At 37.8% G+C, this 23,306-nt stretch overlaps 1 protein-coding gene across 5 annotated transcripts in view; it reads right to left on the bottom strand.

Moving 5' to 3' along the window:
- sptan1 (spectrin alpha, non-erythrocytic 1) overlaps positions 1-23,306 on the bottom strand; it is a 146,185-nt gene that overhangs the window by 27,584 nt on the left and 95,295 nt on the right. For 3 of the 5 annotated variants that reach the window (XM_077585431.1, XM_077585428.1, XM_077585430.1), the window contains 9 exons: positions 19,986-20,085; positions 19,696-19,893; positions 16,031-16,177; positions 15,847-15,950; positions 14,387-14,549; positions 11,365-11,379; positions 5,674-5,805; positions 844-981; positions 673-777 (listed from right to left, as the gene is read on the bottom strand). In XM_077585431.1, the coding sequence (XP_077441557.1) occupies positions 673-777; positions 844-981; positions 5,674-5,805; positions 11,365-11,379; positions 14,387-14,549; positions 15,847-15,950; positions 16,031-16,177; positions 19,696-19,893; positions 19,986-20,085 (1,102 nt within the window). The remainder of the gene's footprint in view (positions 1-672; positions 778-843; positions 982-5,673; positions 5,806-11,364; positions 11,380-14,386; positions 14,550-15,846; positions 15,951-16,030; positions 16,178-19,695; positions 19,894-19,985; positions 20,086-23,306) is intronic. The other 2 variants (XM_077585429.1, XM_077585432.1) reach the window with 1 other exon arrangement.

Genomic DNA, 23,306 nt, shown 5'->3' with positions numbered 1-23,306 from the left:
CGAGACGTGAATTTCTGAAGAAAGTTGAAATTTGAATGGCGTAAATTGGAAGTATTATGTACGGCTAAGTAATGGAGAATAAAATTCACAACATATGGGGAATGCATTCCCACAATTATGCTATTTATATACTAGACTAAGTGCAATTTCTGCAAATTGTGCGGGAATGCTGAAAGCAGAATGCTGATAGGTGAATGCTAAGCTGAATGCTTATGAAGGAAATTGAAAGATAAATTATGTGAAAATTAATTGTACTACATAATGTACACAATGTCATTATACATACTACAATTCGTCACATCACAGTCAATTCAAACCCGAATCCAGTCTGAAAACTATTGGCGAAAGACTTGCAGGGGTTCCTATTGTGAACTGAAAGCTGAAAATAAGGATTAATATAGAAATAATTAAAACGTCAAATGACATTTAATCATATGGATGTAATGCTTTCAGCATTCCCACAGTAAACAACTATAGTTGTGGCAGAGAGTTGGGGGCGAGAAATGTCTTTCTTTCTTCTTTCAAGTTTTACAGTTTATATGTCACAATTCTATCTTGATCTTGGTTTTTAAACCACAAAAAAACTGGCCTTTGAACAGTTGTGTAGACTTTTTAGAATCCATTGTACTGTATTTATTACATACCTGCCTGACAATCTACCCAAGAACTTACCTCATGGGCAGAAATATCAGCCTCCAGCAACTGGTGTTTTTTCAGCAAGTTGTTGACTGAGGCCAGATCTTTCCCATAGTCCTCTGAAGCAAGAAGTGCTTCCACCTGAAAAGCACAATGTGTCAGCCATTTTCAAGTGAATGTGCTAATCTGTGGTATAGAAATAATCACCTCAGAGAGCCAGAAGTCAAAGTCTTTAATGCCTGTGTTAAAGTTCTGTTGCTTATTGGCTTCTTTGAGTTTTTGGCTTTTTTCAGCAGATTTGTTGACAAGGAACTGCCATTGCTCATCCAGAGCCCCAAGGCGTACCTATAGGGGAAAGAGTGTTGTTTGAACAAACACGCTGACTACACATACGTAAATTGCAGACATTTAAATCTCTCTAGCATCTTAACATACCGTCACCCTTTTAAAATAATGTAAAATCTTCGGCCAATAAGGTAAAAGCAGAGCCTATAAATACGAAGGACTCAGACCATTAAGAGCTTTATAAATCAATAAAATAACCTTAAAATCAATCCTAAAAGACACAGGGAGCCAATGCAGTAACTTTAAAATAGATTTAATATGCTCTATTTTTGGTCTTTATCAGCACACAGGCTGCTGAATTCTGTAGGATTTTAAGAGTAGAAGCCGTTGTCTTTGAAAGACCAGAAAAGAAAGCATTACATTAATCAATACGACTAGAAATAAAGGCATTACATTAGCTTATCTGTGTTTTCTTTCTGAGAGAGAGAGAGAGAGAGAGAGAGAGAGAGAGAGAGGGGAATGGGCGGACTCTGGCTATATTCTTTAAATCATAAAATCCATTTTTTTATTTTTATTTTATTTTTTTTTAAATATGTAGGAAAACAAAACAAAATTCAGAGTAGAAAATAACACCCAGCATTACTGCTTTTAATTTAGCTACCGTACAAGCTTCTCTCTCTCTCTGTGTTTCAGGACCGATAACTAAAACATCAATTTTGTCCTGGTTGAGCTGTAAAAAAAAATTCTCTGCCATCCAGGACTTGATGTCTGAAATACAGTTAAAAAGGACAGCAAGTGCTCCTGGGTCATCACGAGACACGAAAACTAATTCAGATTCCACTGATTACGCTTCCTAATGGCAGCATGTATAAATGAAAAAGTGATGGGCCAAAAATTTAACCATGGGGAACACCACAGTCCATGTGGTGTCTCTCTGACGAGGACCCTTTCACCCAGGGCAACATAAAATTCTCTGCCGGTCAAGCAAGCTTTAAACCAGTTAAAAACAGTACCTGAGAGGGTGATCATGTTGCGGAGTCCATTTAATAAAATCTTGTGGTCAAAAACGGCGCTTAGATCCAGCAAGACTAGAACGGAGAGTATGTCCATATTCATTCTAATGCCATTTAAAACCTTGATCAGGCCCATTTCAATCATGAGTTTTTATAAAACCATATAATACCGGGGCCCGGTCTCTAGCCAAGGTGGACTCTCCAAAGATTTGTGTCTAGCCAAAAGTGAAGATGAAACTGTGGCCGATGATGAGGAAGAATTGAGCATAGCGAATAAAAGTTACAAATAACATATTCAAGGATGACGTATGTGGGACTCAATTTACAATTTACACCTGCCGGTACCTGTTTACAAACACCACTCTAAATGTCGCTAAATGTGCTAATAGCCAAAGTAACTCAGTAAAAAAATCTTGGTGTTATATTCAACCCAACTCTTTTCAAATGCACAGTAAAAATATTACTAGAACGGCTTTTTATTTTCACCTTCGCAATATCGCTAAAATTCGTCCTAGTTTTGGAATTGGATTAATCCAAAAGTAATAAATATTCATCAAATTGCATTACTTTTAATTATTACGGTACATGGATTACATTATTAGCTACATTTTTTAACAGGCAACTAGAAATTGTATCAGAAATCAGAATACATTTTAAAAGTAACCCTTCAAACCCTGCTTATATAGCATAATGTGACCATGCATAGATTGATCCCTTATTAAACATTGATACTGTCTTTTAATTCTGCTTGTTTTCCCCCCCAAAATGCCTCAAAATGATGTATTTAAATGTGAAATATTCCAAGGGAGCATGCCTCCGATCGCACAAGAGGGGTGGTAGATTTCTCACCTTCTTCATCCCATGCCTGGAATGCACAATCTATTATTATTATTTAGTTTAATCTGAGGGCAGACCCCTTTATTGACACTCACTATTTACTTTAATACTTCCATTATGCTGTTTTCTGACTTTATAGTTTGTGTTTGAAAATCTTCCTGTTTGGACAAGATATATATTATGTACAATATTATAAAAAATAAAACAAATCAGTGTGCATTGCAAAATTTTCTTTGAACGCAGCCATTTTAAGCACAAAAAGTTTTCAGTCAAATTAATTATTTTTATTAAATTTTTTGCTTTAACTCGGGTCTGACAACATGCACTTGATGTGTTTAAAGTTCCATCAACAATCACCCCATCCCACCGACGTCTAAATGTCCGCGAATAACCCGCTACCCCCATATCGACCGCGCCCCCTCCCCAAAACCTGGTCAATGGATAAATAGTAAACACCACCACTGGGCACTTACTTAGATGATGAAGAAAAAAAATCTCCCGAATTTTTTTGCCTTCCCCCTGCTCAAAATACTAGAGAAAATACTGTGCTCATTAGCCAGTTAAACATTCCCATACACGCGGAAGCACTTCCAGGTGTCAGGTCTCCATACGACGCTGTGCACTCCCCAGAAACAAACCCAATTACAAAAAAGTTGTGACACGATACAAATTGTGAATAAAAACTGAACGCAATTAAGTGCCAAGTTTTAATATTTTATTCAGAATAGAACATAGAGAACAGGTCAAAAGTTTAAACTGAGAAAATGTATAATTTTAAAGGAAAACTATGTTAATTTTAAATTCCACGGTGTCAACAAATCTAAAAAAAAGTTGGGACAAGGCCATTTTCACCACTATGAGGCCTAAAACAGTCTGCAAACGTCTGGAGATCGAGGAGACAAGTTTCTCAAGTTTAGAAATAGGAATGCAGTCCCATTTTTGTCTAACACGCGTCTCTCTAACTGTTCAACTGTCTTGGGCTTTCTTTGTTGCACCTTCCCCTTTATGATGCGCCAAATTGCTCTATAAGTGAAGTGGACAGACTGGCCATTTCAATACCCGGATCCTTTTCCTACGCAGCCATGATGTTGTAATTGGTGCTGCAAGTGGTCTGGCATTATCGTGTTGAAAAATGCAAGATCTTCTCTGAAAGTGATGATGCCTGGATGGGAGCATATGTTGTTCTCAAATCTGAATATACCTTTCTGCATTGACAATGCCTTTCCAGATGTGGAAGCTGCCCATGCCACACGCACTCATGCAACCCTATACGATCACAGATGCAGGCTTATAAACTGAGTGCTGATAACTTGGGTTGTCCTTGTCTTCTTTAGTCAGTATGATATAGCGCCCCAGTTTTCCCCAAAGAACTTTCAATCGTGATTTGTCTGACCACAAAACAGGTTTCCATTTTGCCACAATATTTTTAATAACCCCTGGCCCAGAAAAATGCCTGCGCTTTTTGGTCTGCTTTCGAAATGGCTTCTTCTTTGTACTATAGAGTTTCACCTGGCAATGGCGGCTGGCACGGTGAATTGTGTTCACCTACAATGTTTTCTGGAAGTATTGCTGAGCCCTTTCTGTGGTTTCCCTTACAGTAAGCATTCCTGTTTGCGGTGCAGTGCCGTTTAGGGGCCCGAAGATCATGGGCATCCAGGATGATTTTTGGGCCTTGACCATTGCACACAGAGATTGTTCTAGATTCTCTGAATCGTTGGATGATGTTATGCACTGTAGATGATGATTACTTTAACCTTTTTTGCAATTTTTTGCTGGTAAAACACCTTTATGATATTTCTCCACTATCTTTCTACGCAACATTGGAAAAATTGGTGATTCTCTACCCATCTTCGCTTTTGAGACACTGCAACTCCGAGAAGCTCTTTTTATACTGCAATCAAGTTGCAATGGACCTCATTAGTGGCTGTTTGTGTGTGTGTGTGTGTGTGTGTGTGATTGTGTCAGTGCAATTGACTTTTCCAGCCTCTTATTGCTACCTGTCCCAACTTTTTTTTAGATTTGTTGGCACAATGAAATTTACAATCAACATATTTTTCCCTTAAAATGATCATGAAATTTGGCACTTCCACAGTTTTTATTCACAATTTGTAGTGTCCCAACTTTTTTGGAATTGGGTTTGTACATACATTCAGTACACGCATTGCCATTAAACATTGCTGTGACACTACTACACTACACTACACCTGACAATGCTGTGATTTGTTTTTACTTAAGCCAGATCGTTTATTCTGTTATGATATAAACAACGGCTCCCAGCACATGACCCACTATTCCCCGTGAGCTGAAGAGGAATAGACAGTTGTGCTGGGAGAGAGTCTCGAGCAAAGAGACCATATCAACCCGTCTTCCCGTTTGTTTTCATGGGGAACATTAGCGCTATCCTTGTTAGCTCTTAAAATGGAAAAGCAAGTGGCGGTGACATAGTAGGGACTTCCGGGATGCAAGCCTGCTGCTGTTTACAGAGATGTGTCTGGCAGAACTGACACCAGACTGGGTTGTTTGTGAACCTCTCTTACCTATTGTGTGTAGATTCATGTATGCTGTGTTGATGTGCTTGAGCACATACAATAAGCAGACCTAAAGTTATGTGTCCTATTTGTTTTTCATTTCTTTTTTTAACCACTATTGCTGCTGTAACAACGATAATTTCCCTACCATGGGGATAATACACATTATCTAAATTAAAGTTGTGGCAAAACAATAAAAATAAAAACAATAATATTCTATTATTTAACATTTTACAGCAGCTAATTATATTATGTAGGTTTGTAGTACAACACTTTTATAAAGATCAATTGATCGTTGTTTATAAATACATGTATTAAAACGATTGTCACTATGACACAATTTATATGAAATCACACAGACAGTAAATAAATACCTTAACAGCATCCTCGCTGCCAGCACAGGCACCTCTGTGGATGAGTGTGTTACCAGTATCTATGACCCCACGGATTCGGTCAGCATTGGCATGGAGCTCCGCCTCAAATGCCTGGTGCTTCTGATGTTTACTCTACAGTCATTGAGAAAAGGAAAAGGCATGGGAATTAAATTCTGACTGTTTACCACCAATCTATACTGAACCAAAGAAACAACTCTTGTTTTTCTCCCATTTTCATTAGCTGAGTGAAAGATCTAAGGCTTTTTTACTATGTATGAAAATGTTCTCTTAAATATTGTTCTCAAATCTGTATGAATCTGTTAGTGTGCACTTCTCCTTTGCCGAGATCGTCCAGCCACCTCACAGGTGGGGCATATTAAAATGCTGATTAGAGAGAATGATTATTGCACAAGTGTGGCATAGCCCATACTAAAAGGCCATGGGAAAATGTGCAGTTTTGCTGTATTCCCACCATCTGGATCCCTACACCTGCCTCACCCCACAGCTTAACTTTACCAATAGAGTTAGTACAGGGATTCCGTTCTATTCATTTTGTGGCGGCGGCACGGCGCTTTTAAATCTCAGGTGCTGCTCCTTGAAGGCTGGAGGAGAGGGGAAGGCAAGCTCGCAGCTTTATGCCGAATGGGTAGACAAAAAGATGACCTTGACGAAACAAACAAGAATGGTCGTAGTGACACTAAGGTTATATAAATAAAGATGACTTGACTTGAGACTTGAGTAATCGCGCTCTGAACAGGGATTTAAGTTCCCCATCATTTAAAAAAAGGCGGGTTTTTTCAATGGAAAAAAATGTCCTGATTTTTGGGGCTTGTACATGTTGCTGAAAAAAAATCTTAGAGGAAATTTAAGAATAAAAAGTCTTGGATATTAAAGTTCAACTCATGAAAATGGGCACAAAAACTGTTTTGCATCTATTTTTTTGTGAAGAAACACTCCATTACGGTCTGTGCACAAATTAGAATCTTTTTTGCCCTTTTTGTTAATGCAATCTATTTTGTTTGCAACTATAATTACAAGTAGTATACATGTGAGATTAGTATGGAAAGGTAGTGTTATGACAAGGATGCAGAAAACAGAGATTTGACAGTCATTAAAAACCTTTTTGGCTTGTTTGACTTACCTTCTTTTTACCTTATCTCTATTTAAAGATAGATTTTAATGAGTAACTAAAACTGAAAAGATAACTTTTCCCCTGTGTTACAATAATATATTAATTTCTCGCTGGAATCAGTTGCTATTGTTATTTCCCTAATAAAAATAACTTCTGAACGGATACCAATTTGACTGTATTTTTCAGCTTTTAGAACTTATATTGTTTTTGCCTAAATATTTTTACATTTTAGGGATTTAAGGATTTTAAAGATTGGAAAGTGTCCCGTGCTATCATCACCAGCTGTCATACATTTTAGTAATCAGCCCAGAATTATTTAGACAATGCCAAAGGTTTTATGAATCTCCACCACAGTGGATCTGAAATGAAACAATGAATATGTGATTAAAGTGTAAACTTTCAGTTTTAATTAAAGATGTTTCACAAAAATATGGCTCTTAGCATTCAGGATTTATAGCCATTTTATCAATTTTTAAGGGCTCAAAAGTAGAAGCATGTGGTAATTTGCTATAACAACAATAATAATAATAATAATATTTTTTGATGGTCAATTTTAACATGTCAAGCTTATGATATGCTTAAATATGATGCCTTTATTTTGGTGTTGAAATGGAACCTACTGCATCATGGCTGCTTTATCATCATCGTCGTCGTGAGTGCACTATTACATTATTTGTACAAGATTTTTGTGATATTCATCGATCTTGCTCTCTCAATGTTTAAATGTGTTTTCATCATTTTAAAAGTGTGTTTAAAGACCTTACCATTTTGTCCCCACAAATACTATAATTACATTCCTAGGGTGTATTTCTATATGGCGCATTTTAATTTTTGTGGTGTGTTACGTGATGGAGGGGGAATTACTATAATCCAATTAGTCTCGTTGGTATGCATTCTCGTCTGCGCATAGGCACTTTCCGTGCTGTTCAGCACCGCCTCTGGCAGTCGTTTGGGACTCATAGAACCGTAGTAACATATGTAACTTTTATTTTAAGATGACTAGTAAATTAGTACTAATTAAATTATGAAATGTCAATGTAAATGTTATACAATTAAAACAACTACAAATTGGGGCTAGGCGATATGGCCAAAATATAAAATCTCAATTTTATTTTAATAAACCAAACAAACATTTATTTAAAGGTTTCATTTATTCAAAAATAATTCCTGTGCAAAATGTTCAGACAACAATAATGTATAATGATTCTAGATCAGTATTAACATAAACTTAACATTCATAGTTTGTGCTTAAATGCCGCAATTAAGTAGTTGGTAGCTATTGTACTAAACATGTCTTGTAAACCACCTATCCAGCAATCTGCCACTTGTGCAAAATTACAACTCACAAAAACATCTGGATTTAACAGAACATAAGAACAACAGCTTTAAATAATCCAGAAGACAAAATTCAATTTCACGATTCGATTTTTAAAATGGCGACGTATGGAGTTAATTCGATTTATTGCCCAGCCCTACTACAAATTAAACTTGCACCCATGAGTGAAGATGAAAGACAACTCAAAATTTATACACTGCTGGTTTTATTATGGATTTAAAAAGTCCACACAAACCATTGACTGCCAGGGCTTTTTCATGATTACCAACTCTAGTTTAAGTCATTCAGAATCCTTTGTAATCTCATGTTCTAGGAATGGGCATTATTATCGAAATAAATACATCATATATCAAATTGATCAAATTGTTGGTGCTGCAACTAGTTAAGGTGCTATTGATTCAATTAGTTTTCAATAAAGATAAAGGAGATAAAGATAAAGAACATCGTAATGTCAGGTTCAAATTAAGCTATCCTTGCAGGCCTCATGTCAAGGGCAACATTATTCATATCAGTACAAGAGACAGAGTTAGAAATATTTGGTTTATGGGTGAAATTTCAGGACTAACTTAAAATACAGCATAACCTTTACAGGTGAATTTCACCTCTAAAACTTTGATTCAAAAACCGCACCCTTTTTCTTTGCAAACAGCACATGGCCACTGCAGCATCGTGCAACAAAATAAAAAGCTTTCGATATATATATCTTAAACATCCTTGAATGAAACACCTAAACTTTGAAGATTGAAGAAATTTTTGTTTGTCAAAATATGACCTCCATAACAAGTGGCAAATTCCAAAGTAAGATAAAAACTTGACCCCCATAAATGTGTAAAAATAATAATAATAAAAAAAAAAAGTTCAAAAGGTCAAAATTGTACATTCAAATCTCTCATCTCTCACTTCCTGTACATTTTAGGGTCTGGCTACCGAGGGCTTTTTGTTTTTGTTCTTTGCATATCTCGTTGTGTGACACGTTCCCCCCATTTATCGTAATCCTAGGTCAAACATACCAGGATTGGGCTCCGTTAAACCTCTGTAGAAGGCGCTACAGACCCACTTTCTTTACTCATGTATGACAACTTTAAATGCTTCGCCAGGTCCGATATGTGTACAAAGTTTAGTAAACTTCATTAATTTTGGCCCTCAAAATTTTGATTCTATATGATAATAAAAACAATTCAAGAATAGAAATACAGAATGGATGAATTGAACACGTGTTTGATTTATGCTGTTCAGATCCTTGTCAGAGAACGGCAAGTTATGCAAAAAGAGCAGACACATTGAAAAGTTAGACATGTTTACTAGGACTGAAACAAGACATTGAGTAATTATTTTAAGTCGGGAAAAAAATGCTTTAGGCATTTTGTTCTCCCTCGAATACCCGCTGTTTTATGTGTAAACTGTCAGGAAGTAGTGGTCAATCCAACGGCAGTATGCACGACAGTACACAGCGCTAACGCGATGAGAAAGCCAACTTCAAAATAAACCTTACCTTACCAAGTAATGTATCAAAGAGATCAATACCTTGAAACATTTTTATTTATTTTTTTTGTTCCTGGTAGCGTGTCACATCATAACGGCTGATTTGACTCGTCTTTCAGGGTTTGGGGCACACAACTTTGTTCTGAAATCATGTTCAATCGCCAATTAAAGGCGCAAAGATTCAATCACGTTGACAATTTATTGTACTACGCTTGTTGCCAGCATTAAGCGGTGGCTCCGGCGGTTAGCAGTGCGAGCTAGCAGCGTTCAAGTGCCCCAGTCATCAGATTTCTTTTCCACGGCAGTTTAGTAGGCTAAAATGACACTTTGATGCTGACAACCTGACACAGTTGCCGTTCCGACTGATCACTTAACAAACCACCCTTACTCAAATGTACTGTTTTAGCTGGTAAAATCGTAACTGTGGTTCTGACGTCACTTTGTCTCATAGACCAAAATCTATGGGGAGATTTGTCTAAAATCTCACTATTGTCTCTGGAGCGGAAAATCGTGGGCTGCTAAAACAGTTTAAATTTTAAGTAAAAAAAACATTATATTCTATAAATGAAAACCAGTTGGTCGTTGATTATTAAGTGTCCTTGTGGGGACAATTTGGTGGGCACAAGTTCAGACCTCTTTTTGAGGGTCAAGATTTTAGTTTAGAGTTTAGGTTTTAATTTGATTTTGGTTGTGTTAGGGTTAGGCAATCAGTTGCGATGGTTAGGGTAAGGGGCTACGAAATGTATTGTCGATGAGATGTCCCCACTAAGATACAAAGACAAACGTGTGTGTGTGTGTGTGTGTGTGTGTGTGTGCGCGCAGATCTCATCTGTAAAGACTTGGACTTTGGAACCAGAAGGTCGAGTTAAAACTAGTCGGGGGTTGGGGTGTGTAGGAATTATTTTGGAGGATTATTATACATTTGCCGTGTTGAAGTGAATTGCCTCTTGGGAAACACAAGTCAACGTAATAGTGTAGTAATTTCTGTTTAGGATTGCTATGTATTGCAAAGGAGTGTTATTGTATTTGGTGAAGTTGCAAGTGGACGACTCAGCTGCCGAGTGGGGACAACTGATAAGAAGACGTGACGCACGTCAACGCCAGGGTCCCTGGACTTGCATGCCGCATTAGAGAGTGTGAAGTGAGATAGGAGTTGTTTTTCTCTTTCTGTCATGTAATCAGATGCCCCGATTAGTACATATAAGGGGACTATTTGAGTGATGAACCAAGAGAGACTCTGTACCGATCAAACTAAGGTTGCAGTTTTCTCTTCCTCATGAGCAATAAATTTGGAACCAGATGCTTCTTCTCTCTTTATTTGATAAATGTCTACATCTGAACCTGACAGGGTGGGTGCATGCGGTGGCCACCGATATGCTCCGATTACTATTTATCCATTACTGCCACAGGAAGTAAGAAGTGGAAGTAAGTGAGGCTCCTTTGCCAGATTAATAAAACATGCACAACAACAACATGCTTACAAAACAATATTAATCATAAACATGTGGATGTGCAAGGAGATAGGTGAGAGTGATGACCACAGAAAATCATGGACTTGAACCATAACCGTCCGGTTTAAGCCCAAAGTCTTTACAGATGCCACCCACTGCTTTTAACTAAAGGTATTTTTCTGCATTTCTATACAAATCTGGCACAAGGGTTTATGTATATTTTTATATACAATCACATCCACAAACGAAGATATTCTATTGGTTAGTAAACTAACCGTACTCAAACTTACCAGAAGCTTGGATAGCTATGAAAAAGCAAAAGACATTAGAAAAGAATTTAGTGTTATGTCAGATAGGAAAGTGAGGTGGGACAATCAATACACAAATGACAGATTATGTATGATAAAATACAATTTAACAGCTTTGAAAGAAAATACAGTGTTGCGCACTCTTCCTGATTCCTTCTTTTTGTTATGTTGAATGCTTAAAGAAAATTTAAGACAACATGAGAATGATAAAGTATCCACTCATTGATAATGAAAGGTATTCAAAATCTTTACCACCATGTTAAAACCAATGGTAGGGCCATGCTTTCTGACAAACGCAAACAAATGTTTGTAATAGAGGTTACATCCGATCTTCACTTTGCAAACAACATGCTGCTTCTTTGGGTATCCAATTATGTGCTATAAAAGTACAGTGGAACCTAGGAGTTTCAATGTCTCGGAACTTGTACAAATCGGACTTACACCAAAAAATCTTAGTAAAAAATGCCTCAGAGTTTGGACTCATTTTCGGAGTTTGAACACCCAAGCAAAGCAAGCTAAGCCGAACGGGTAGCCGGGTGAAGCCGAGCAATGCCGAATGCTCACGTTGCAGTAGTTGAGACAATGCACTGCTCATTTCCAGTCAGATCGTGAATACTCCCACAGGTGCTCCATACTCGCAAGTGCATTTTAATTTTCCCACGACAATTTTTTTCGCCATGGGCTCAAAGAAAGACAATGCCAGGTGGCAGCAAAGAGAAACATACAGTGCTACAAACCACAGTGGAATTAGGAAGGAGATTATCGCGCCGTTGTAACTACTGTGACTATTTCTGTAAGTACTGGCACAAGGACCCCCCTTAGCTGTTTAAAACGTGCCTGACGTTAAACAATGCATGCAAGGACCGCTTAGCAGTCTTAACAATATGCCCAATGTAAAATAAACAAACTCTGCACTGAACTAAAGCTAGCATTAACATAGCATTTATCATCCACTGATGCCATCACACCACAACAAAAAGGTTAAGTATTTTTTGTTTAGATACTGTGCTGTAAATGTAAAAAACAAACAAATAGAAATTAAAATTGGAATTGTCTGTTTTTGGAGCTTGGGAACGGATTAATTACATTTACATTATTTCCTATAAGAATATTTATTTCGGTGGTTGAACAATTCGGACATTGAACACTTTGCAGGAACAAATTATGTTCAAACTCCGAGGTACCACTGTATAATGAATTATAACCATACTGGGATTAAGATTAAAAAAATGTTCTACTGTTTAAATGAGATTGTAGCAAGCATATTTGTATCAAGCCATAATGCCTTACAAAAAGACAAAACTACTGATTAAAGTTTCTTGGAATTCTCTTCCATGAAATTGTGTATGTATTCTGCGTAAATGCTATCCAAAATGTTTGTGTATACAGTGGTACCTTGATTTATGAGTTTAATTTGTTTGTTCCATGACCAGGTTCGTAGTGGCTAATGTGTGTGTTTATTTCGAACAAAAGCATTGAAGTTCCACCATAACTAGGACTGAAACAAGACAGAGTAATTATATTAAGTCGGATTTTTTTGACTATCTTTTTGCGTTCGTTAGTAATCAGCAGTACAATGGTTGGATTCATCAAAATCGCTGGTTTCTGACCAAAAAGCAGAGACAACGAGCTGCAATTCAGTTCATAATCTTATTCTACAACTTCTTAAACTCTAAAAAAATCTTACATTTTAAGCGATGCAACATTTCTCCCGACCGGCATTTACTCGTCATTTACAAAAATAGTATATTTGTATCTGTTTCTGTTTTGCAGCAATTAGCATTAGAATATAGCTAAATTTCATCATTATTCACAAGCCTGTTAAAAACACTTGGGAAAAGAGCTTGTTGCAACATGACCCTGATTGATCTCTGCTACCACCTGCTGGCCATTTTTTTGTAATAACTACCATTGCTTTAAGCGACCTCTTCAAGTCAGAGGCTGCATCAAAGCCTTCTGTATACTCTATCATTAAAAAAACATAAAAAATGTATAAATACGTTTTTGGGACCATGACAATATTTAAAATATAAAGTTTTTATATATTTTGGGGAGCAAATGAGTTACTGATTACCCAATCTGATTAAACTATTCTTTATTTTGCAGTGTTTAATCTAATTAGGTTTTCGTTGCCAAACAGAATAGAAATAAATCAGGAAGGGGCAAAATTCTTTTTCACAACAGTCACACCTGTTGTGAAAAAGGATTTGAAAAACACACAATTTTCCATGATTTTTCACAAACATACAATGCATTCAGAAAGTGGACACAACGCTTCAATTTTTCTGCAATTATGTTTCATCTTTTTTTCAAAATAGAATAATAATTTTAAAAAAATCTCAAGACATGAAAGAGTTTCTTTCTTTTTTTAATCTTTGGAGGTTTCTTAAAAATAAACTATGAAATTACATGTGCATTCTCAACCTTTGTTCAGTACTGTGTTAATGCACCTTTGGTAGCAATTTGGTGGCGGTGGATGGTTGCGGAGGGAAAGAAGAGGATGGTTGGGGGGTGGTCGGATGGTGGGGCTGGAGGACAATTTTCCCCATTTCTCTTTTCAGCACAAAAATTTCAGCACAGATAAAAAGAAAACTCAGCTCTTGGAAAAGTCCTGGTTGTTCTGTTTTCCACAGAAGAGTGTGCGCCTTTCTAAAATCATGTCCAATCAACTCAATATGCCAGAGGTGGATTTAAACTGAACAAACATCTTAATGATGACCATTGGAAATTTTGAACATCAGGACAATGTCTCTGAATATTTAAGTACATGTGATTATTTATTTTTCTTTAGTTAAAAACGTTAATAAAAAATGCAAAAATCTGCTACCACATTAAAAAAAACATGTTCGCATTGGGTGGTGTGTGTGGAATTTGTGGGGAAAATTAAGTAATTTAGGAATAAGGCTGCAACATAAAATGTGGAAAAAGTGAAGTGCTCTGAATATTTTCCAATTGCACTGTACTTAATTATCAATTAACTAAAAAAATAAAACAATAAAAATACCTGAATGTTGGTCGGGTCCTTGTAGGACTCATCAGTAGCAGTTTGAAGTTTCTCACTGATCCAAGCTTCTATTTCATCCACATCTCGGCTGAATTGTTGCAGGGTTTGGGATTCACCAAGCTTCGAACGCTTTTCGATCATTTGGGTCTTCAGCCGAAGCCACCTTTCAAAGTATCAGCTGTTTAGAGTTTTGGATCGGGTTTTTCAGTTTTTGTCTGATGTATACGTTTGTTCAGGTCTAACTACAAAATAGTGATTGTGCATGACCCCAACGTACCCCACCGGATAGCCTGTAATTATGGACATGCAAAATGGGAAACAAACAGCTCCTGGTGGCAGAAAATTACAACCCCAGTGGACAGTGACTTGGACAGGATTATAGCTCTGCATACTTTCTACAGCTCGTGCCACCATTATTGGCTTTTGCATGTACAAAACCAAATAAATAAATAATTGAAAGAAAATCATGTTCTATTACATTTAATTAAACATTAATTTGTAATTTAGGAGGAGAAATAAAATTGTGTCCCTGAAAAGTAATAGTCATAGTAAAGGATTTCTTGCTCAATATTTTGTCGCTCACCCTTTTCGAAAGGACAACTGCCTATAAACGTTTCTAACACCAATCTGATTATAAGAGTCATAAAAAAAAATCATGTAATATTCTAGCCATTCTTCGATTTCTTTTACATTTAGTAATATTTAATGACTAGTCGAAAGATTTTTTTCAACCAAGGCAGATTTCAGCTTTTTCCAGTTTTTTTATGCTGGATTTATATCAGCAATCTTGCTGTCCAATTTAAAACAAATGTTTTACTTCAAACATTTTTGTGTGCATTTAATGTATGGTTATGGCCTTTATTTGGGTGCTATCTTCTGTGGATGTGTTTAACTCCTTCGATTTGTTCAAACTGCACAACAGGAGACGGTAAAACAGTCATGCAACATAAGGGCTGCCCCCTCCATGTAGAAAGTATTTTGCCCTAATAGTGTAAAGTCCTTTTGCACGTGACGTCACAGCCTTCATGAGAACGCTCTCTCCAGGACGTTGGATGGAAAAATAACCACTTGCAGCTATTGAAACCGTTGAAACTCAGAAAGCATATGGTCCTGTATCTTAATTGATTATCTTCTAAAATGGCCATATCTTGCTGTGCAGTAGCTTGTACTAATAGACAAGGGTGTAAACCAAACTTGGCTTTTTATCAAATACCTGCTAATGAAGATAGAAGACGGCAATGGATAGCAAGTGAAAGGATTGGCAGCCATCATGTATTCACGGATTTGCAGCCATCATTTTTTACGGGGTTAGTAGACCACTGCTCATACATTTTACTAGCAAACATACACTATCAAAGTTGTTATTTGGTGCTCATTTTTGTGGTGTGGTGTGGTGTGGTGTCATTTCAACATTTTTTTTCCGTGAAACGTCTATAGATCTTTAGAAGAAGGTTTCCAACCTGTCAAGAACTTCATTGCGTCGACTGAAGATCTCAGGTTTGGCATAATGGTCAGCTCCAATTAGCTGATTGGCAAAGGATTGCAGAGCAGCAATTTTCTCTTCCTGTGCATTTAGACAATTACAAGTTTATAGAAAAAAAAGCAGTAATCCATAAATATGACAGATTTTGTGCGAAAATTCACCTGCACATTAATGGCTTTATCAAAGTCCTCATGCTTTTTGATTAGTGCCTCAACACTGTCAAGGGAGTCTCCCTTGTCATCACTTGCAAGAAATGCTTCACGAGCTGCCATCCAATTCTCAGCTTGTTCACAGTCCCTGCTGAAGAGCTGTAAGATGAAGGTAGAAAATTGTCAGTCAATAATGGCAGACGAATTGCTGTTAGTGATGGCATAATACACATTAAGGCCTAAAGGGCAAAACATGCCTCTAAAACCTATGGGTGACTTTAGAATCATTCCCAAAAACCTGAAGTTTTCGTGGAAATTCAACAATATTGTAAATGCCTACTAAATAATTGATATCTCAGCCTCTGAAGCAGATAGAAACATAATTGCACAAACATTTGAGAGCTTACACCTGTGGTTTTCACACAAAACGAAGTCCATTATTAGACACCTTCACTATATTTAACTCTTTGACTGCCAAAAACGTTTAATAACGTTTAGTAAAATCCAAATAAGGACTGCCAAAAACGTTAAAAGACGTTCACTATGTTTTTTTGGGTTTTTTGGGGAAACGGGTGGAGGAAAGCCTTGGCCAGCTGTGCTGAAAGTATCAAGCAGATCTAGTTAGTATAATGACTATTTTTGGGCACTAGATGGCAGCGATGACTCTCTTTGGACAAGATCGGGTAGGCGTCAGTAGTAGAAGACGTGAGGCGGCGCTAGAGTGTTGAGGGGAGAATGGCTGAGGAAGCGAAAATGGCGACCGGTTGCAAGCAGCTCACGCTTGAGCATTTTTTTCAAAGACGAAAGGCATCGACCAATGCTAAAGAGCACATTGATGACGACGATGATGATGATGGTGACTCCGAGGTTGACGCCGAAGTTGGAAGCGTTGACGCGGCGGCTATGATCATGTCGTAAAGCCTCACCGGCTAGCGATGCTAACGCCGGAAAATGCGGTGCACAACCGAGCACTTCTGCATAGGCGGACGTTCAATCGGACGATGAAGAGTACCCTGAGTCCAATGCATATTCATCGGAGGAATGGGTACAGTCTGATCACAGAGAAGACACTAGTTCTGGACTACGATGCCACCATGAATGGAGTGGATAAGATGGATCATAACATCTCTTACCACCCGGTATAGGAACTGAAGGACACGAGGAAGCCATATGTAACACTAGGTCACCGTATCATGATCCTGAGAGTAGACTTGATGGCAACATGGCCAAACACACACTGCAGTATATACCTGCTACTCCCCGGAAAAAAAGGCCGGCAAGAAAGTGTAGGGTCTGCACGCGAAGGGGCAATCGCAGTGAAACTAATCTGTTGTGCAAATCCTGCTGCGTCCCCTTGCACGCAGGGGAGTGTTACACAAAAAGATAAACTGTAGTTGAAACATCCACACAATTGTAAATAGTACCACAGTTGCACACATTTGTAAATAGTTTGCCAAATTGTTTTGTCAAATTGTTACACTGTTGAATGTAAATAAACGTATTTTGCTATCAAAAAACACTTTTTCATTTTTAATGAAATAATATCGTTTCACAAAAAGCTTGATTTCTCCGTATTTTGGTCCAAAACAGAACATTTGGGTGAAACTAACCATTTTCTATTGTTGATTACTGAAAAACGGAATAAGGTAGAAACAAAGATGAGAGTTCAATCTTTCATTTGGTAGTATGTGTGTTTCCATAGTCCAAACACAAAATTTTCAGTGGACCTTGAAAGATCAGTCAAAATGCTTAAATCAGCTGGCACCCACAGCATCCCTTTTCTGAAAACGATTGGCAGTCAAAGAGTTAAAAAAGAAAAAAAAATTCACACAAAGAATCCAATATAACAAACATAATAATGTGTGAACAATACAGACTTTTCAGACGTCATTTTTTGTTTGGATTAGTTTATTGTCTTATTTCATTTCCTTGTGTGAAGTTTGATGATTTTAAAAAAAATGTGTGTGATCCATACTGACCCATAGCCTAATAAGTCACGTGAGACCACTGACATTTTTTGCCCTAGCCAGAGTGTGTGTGAGGGCTCAGGTCACGTACATATTGGCTTCAATACAGAGTTCATCAGTAAAAATGCTAATCGTTGCAACTGTGTAACATCTGCGCGTATATTTACCTTGAACATGGGGCGCAGTTGTGAAGACCAGCACGGGACCAAGCCACGGCACATGGTTTTAGTGTATGTACTTACTGTGTAATCCTTTTGAACGAGAATTTTATTGGAAGGGTCAGTAACGTCAACATTTCGGAGCTTTTAGCCATGTTAAAATGCTAATTGCTCAGCAAAAACATCGCCAAAGTGGTGTTCTTCTCCATTCACCCCTTTATGAGAAATTCTAGGTTATTCTGCTCTCCAAGCACTAGCCCCACCCAACACGGGAAAACGAGCGGGTACTCAATTGAGGACCCACCACCGCACCACCACTACGGACTAAACACGCCCACTTTCTCTGAGACCTTCATGCTCGCAGGATAGTGATAAAAGTAGCCTTTAATCAGTAAACATTATGTCCAAGTGAATTCAAAGCAATCAATTATCCTTCACATTTGTAATGCCAAAGTGCAATGAAAATTGGCTGTCTTAAATTCCCAGAAAGGTTCCGTGCTGCGGCTGATGCTTGTGTAAACTACAAGTAAAAAACTTTGCGCCATTGAACCTATATGACCGAATGGTGTAGTGGTTAGCGTGCTCACCCTGTAAGCAGATGGTCCGGGTTCACGCCGCACGCATGGTTTATATTTGTTATCCCCCTTCTCCTACACTACGATATCTTGTGGCAGAGGATCCGTATTGACATCCATCCCAATTTCCACATATAAAGAAGACGCGGTTGTACTGCAAGTGCTGGCCGGTCTCACCGCGGCCACTCAGAGGGGTCACGAACGCGGCACTCCAGAGTTTTGTGGACGGTGCTAGGATGAGAGTGGAAGGGTAGCCACACGTGGAGAGGCGGGATTTTACTGAACCGGGCGTCTTACTTCCGGCTTACAAAAATAGCCAGCAAAATAACTCATATTTCATAATAAAATACATCGCCATTGTGTCAAAGGTAAGATTTAATCATTATATGCCTATAGTTAACTGTGTAGGGGGAATATACCTTGATACATATACTTTATTGTTAATTACTTGCCTTTCTGTATAATGTGTGAAGGACTTATATAATGGCATACTAGTCACTATATATTCCTCATAATTTCGTAGCTGTGGTGTTTTGTTTTGTGAAATTGCACTGTCCCCTTTCAAATAAACCAATCTCAATCTCAACCTCAACCTCGGGGAATCGTGTAGTAATTATTCATCCTCCATTCCGTTTCAAAGCCATTAAAATTTTTGACCTCCTCATTGTCTGCTAACATATGCCTTAACAATATATCACTGTCGATTGATTCCACTGGTTCGACGTCCTGAAGCACGTCTATCAATACTGTCATTTATTTCATAACGCCCGCGAATCTACGTCGCCATGAATGTTCGAAATGCTACAAGGCCCATGTCATCTTCACGTGTATATTCTGATGCCTTTCATTGGCTAAGAGATCGAGAACTGTTTAAAAACAATAATATTATACGCTTTCCTGGCTTTAAAAAGGTAGAAAAACGGTAATGCGCTCCCGACCTAGATGGTTTAATTAAGTAATCATTTCTCAACATTTACCTGGAACTCCAGGCACTGGTCTAACATCATGCGGCGCTGTACCCAAGCCTTTTCCAGATCAGCTCGCTCCAAGTCTAAAGCCTCCAGTCTTTGCTTGATCTCGGGACTTGCATAATGGCCTTGCACCAACAGCTGCTGTCCAAATTGCTCAAAGGCCTGGAATGTACCAAGACGAGCATCTATCTCCGTGCGATGTTCCTGGAGAAATTAAAATTAGGAAAATGTTATGTTGATAGCATGATTGGCAACAGGAAAAACATCTTTACAAGAACCCAATCAGATTTATTAACCTGATGCCTTTCTAGAAGAGCTTCAGCTCCAGTCACATCTTTGGCTAGCTCCTCCGAGGACACCAGTCCTCGGATACCATTAACCCAGGACATGAGGTCTCTGTAAAAATAGAGCAAGACAATTTATGGCAAGATCAAGGTCAATATTACTTACATTTCCAAACTACTGGACCCTTGTAGGGTACCAAAAACACATATATAGGATTTTTGCATACACATACAAGGGGGTGAGATGAACTGACCAATAGGCCAGTTCAACGGGGAGATACCTAACTTTTGCCAAAAGCTCAAGTTTTAGTTGAGTGACCTTAAAAGTCACTCAAAAAGGGAGATTGATAGATAAGGGCTCTTAAGCACAGTCTGACCTTTTATCTTCTTATCCATCTGCACCTTTGCACACTTATCAGGTGAAACCAGTTAAGACCATGGAAGTATACACAGAAAGAGAACACATTGTTTCCAGGTGCCAAGACCTTGACCCATTAAGGCCTTAAGCGCCTGCCAAAACAAGCCTCTAAAACCTATGGGTAACTTTAGAATCACGCCCGAAAACCTGAAGGTTTCCTGGAAATTCAACTATGATTCGATAATTTAAATATTGTCAATGCCTACTAAATAATTGATATCTCAGCTCTTGAAGCAGATAGAAACATAATTCCCAAAACATTTCAGAGCTTACACCTATTGTGTTCACACAAACCCAAATTTATTATTATAAACCTTCAACATATAAAAAAAAATAAAATCAAACAACTGTCGCATTTGCGGGTGTTTTTACCTTCAACACAGGAGCGCAGTTGTAATAACCTCGGGGAATCGAGTGGTAATTATTCCTCATCTATTTCGTTACAAAGCCGCTGAAATGTTCGACATCCTAATTGTATACAAAACATAGTTTCTATTATGTCACTGTCTACTAGTTACACTGATTCAAAGTCCTCGTACGACATCGTCAATCGCCCTCATTTATTTCTTAACTCCCACAAATCCGCGTCAGCCATGAATGCTCGAATAAAATTCCAGGTAGAGCTGTCAAACAATTAAATTTTTTAATCAGATTAATCACATTTTAGAACTTTGATCAATCATGATTAATCGCTTAATTAATACATTTTTGCCTGCCAAATAGCACCTATTATGTGTTAATTCTTTCAACATTTAATGTTATGAGGACGTCTTCAACATTTTTTTTTACTTAAATTTTATTGAGTTTACAACAATAGAGCATTTTGTACAATAATCATAAAAAACAATATACATATATTAAAATAAAATACAAGATTTGGGTCATAAACGGTGTCATCTACACAGCACTCCTACGCAACAATAGTCAAGAGTATAGTCACTACAATCAATGAGTGGCACAGCCACGAATACTCCACCTAATGTGTATTGCCTAGTTGGACCTCAATATTAAATCTTCCACATGACACCATCTCTTTCTAAAAAATTGCATTTGGAGTCTTAAGTTATCTTTTCCATCTGATAGAGTTCTCTCAATTTTTGAAACCAAAAATTAAAAGACGGAGGGTTCAGTTTGCAACCAAGAGCTTGTAATACATTTCAGAGCTGCTGTGAAAAGAATGTTTAAAATATATGTTGCAGTCTGTCTCTGCACCCCTGGTGGAGTGGGACCAAGTACAGCCACCATTGAGTCCCTTGGTATTGTATCTTGAAAAATCTGGTTTATGGCCCTGTACACTTCAGCCCAGAAACCCTGTAGGTTGGAAAAAGACCAAAAAAATTATGTGTGATTAGGCACCTCAGTGCCACAGTTCCTCCAGCACAGACTCGGAACATTAGGGGTCATCTTTGCAACAATGTCTTGGGTCCTGCAATATCTACAACATAGTTTCCATTTAAATGTTCTCCATGTGTTGGAGTTAGTGGTCTGGTGTGCCACCATACATACCTCTCTCCACTTTTCATCATATATAATCAGATATATATCATAGATATAATAATAATAATTGTTGTTTTCGTAATTTAAAAGCCAAGAGCCTGCTCGCTCTATTTCAATGTTCATAATACTGGTGCTTGGCAAATCGTAAGTTTCCCTCAATTTTTTTTCTAATAATAGCCCTTGAAGTTCCTCACAAGCTATACTAAGATGCTAGGTTAGGTAACGTCCCTTTTGTTTGTGTTTATGTTCCAGTTCACAGATTTTGGCCTCTAATTCTAATTGTTTAGCAATCTTACGTCGCCTTCTTGCTGTAGTGTAAGAAATGGTACTCCGGCTTATATAAACTTTAGCACAATCCCACAATATAATAGGAGATATGCCTGGAGTATTGTTTGTGTCCAAATAGTTCTTAAACTCAGTTTTAATAAAATTGACAAATTCTGTGTCGTTAAGGAGAGAGGCATTTAATCTCCATTGCTTTGGAGTTGGTGTTAAATCCAGATCCCACTGGAGAATGACCGGAGCGTCAATTCTCCTATAGGTTGCATGTCTGTTAGAGTAAAATATCTCCATATCTACAATACCCGCCTCTGCAGAAAAATATTTGAGAATTTTTCCCATTTTTGATATGGCGGTTTAAGATGCAGACTGCTTATCTTGTTGAGACATTACACAGTTGAAATCTCCACCCATAAGTAAGAGACCGGAGCTATGCTTCCTGATCCTATTAAATAATAACTTCACAAAACCCGGTTGATCCTCATTTGGGGCATAGACATTAACAATAGTGCCATCTAGGAGACCATTCACCAGTATAAACCTGCCTTCTTCATCTTTATGTACTAATGTTTCAACAAAATTAATTTGTCTGTGCATCAATATTGCCAACCGTCTTCTTTTCCCAGAGCAGTGAGATGAATAATATACTTTTTATCAGCCTAGTATTTCCTTAGTTTCTGGTGTTAATCATCTGATAAATGTGTGTGTTTAAGCTATAATAATATTTTATTTTTCTTGATCGGGCTATTCAAACCTCACACATTCAAATTGCAACAAAAAAACGACACTAACTAGAGCTGCGGGCTGCTATACAGGGCCCTCGCGACCCGGGCCATTTTGGGGTACTTGCAGGTTGGGGTAGTGGCACATTGGAAGCAGAATTTCGTTGAAAATGGCATAATAAACCTTAACTCTTTCACTGCCACTGACGTTTAAAGACGTCAAGTAAAAACCTACGCTTCACTGCCAATGACGTCAAAAGACGTCATCCAATGATTTTTCTTTTTTTTTTTTGAAACGGGTAGAGGAAACCCTTCCGCATGTCTGGTGAAAGTTTCAAGTCTGTCTGTTGTGCCTAATGACTATTTTTGGCCCCTAGAGGGCAGCGATGACTCTCTTTTGACAAGATCGGGTGGGCG

The sequence above is a fragment of the Vanacampus margaritifer genome, chromosome 14 (genome assembly GCF_051991255.1).
Source record: "Vanacampus margaritifer isolate UIUO_Vmar chromosome 14, RoL_Vmar_1.0, whole genome shotgun sequence".
In the NCBI taxonomy this organism is placed as follows: Eukaryota; Metazoa; Chordata; class Actinopteri; order Syngnathiformes; family Syngnathidae; genus Vanacampus; species Vanacampus margaritifer.
This window is presented reverse-complemented; position numbering and strand designations above follow the sequence as displayed.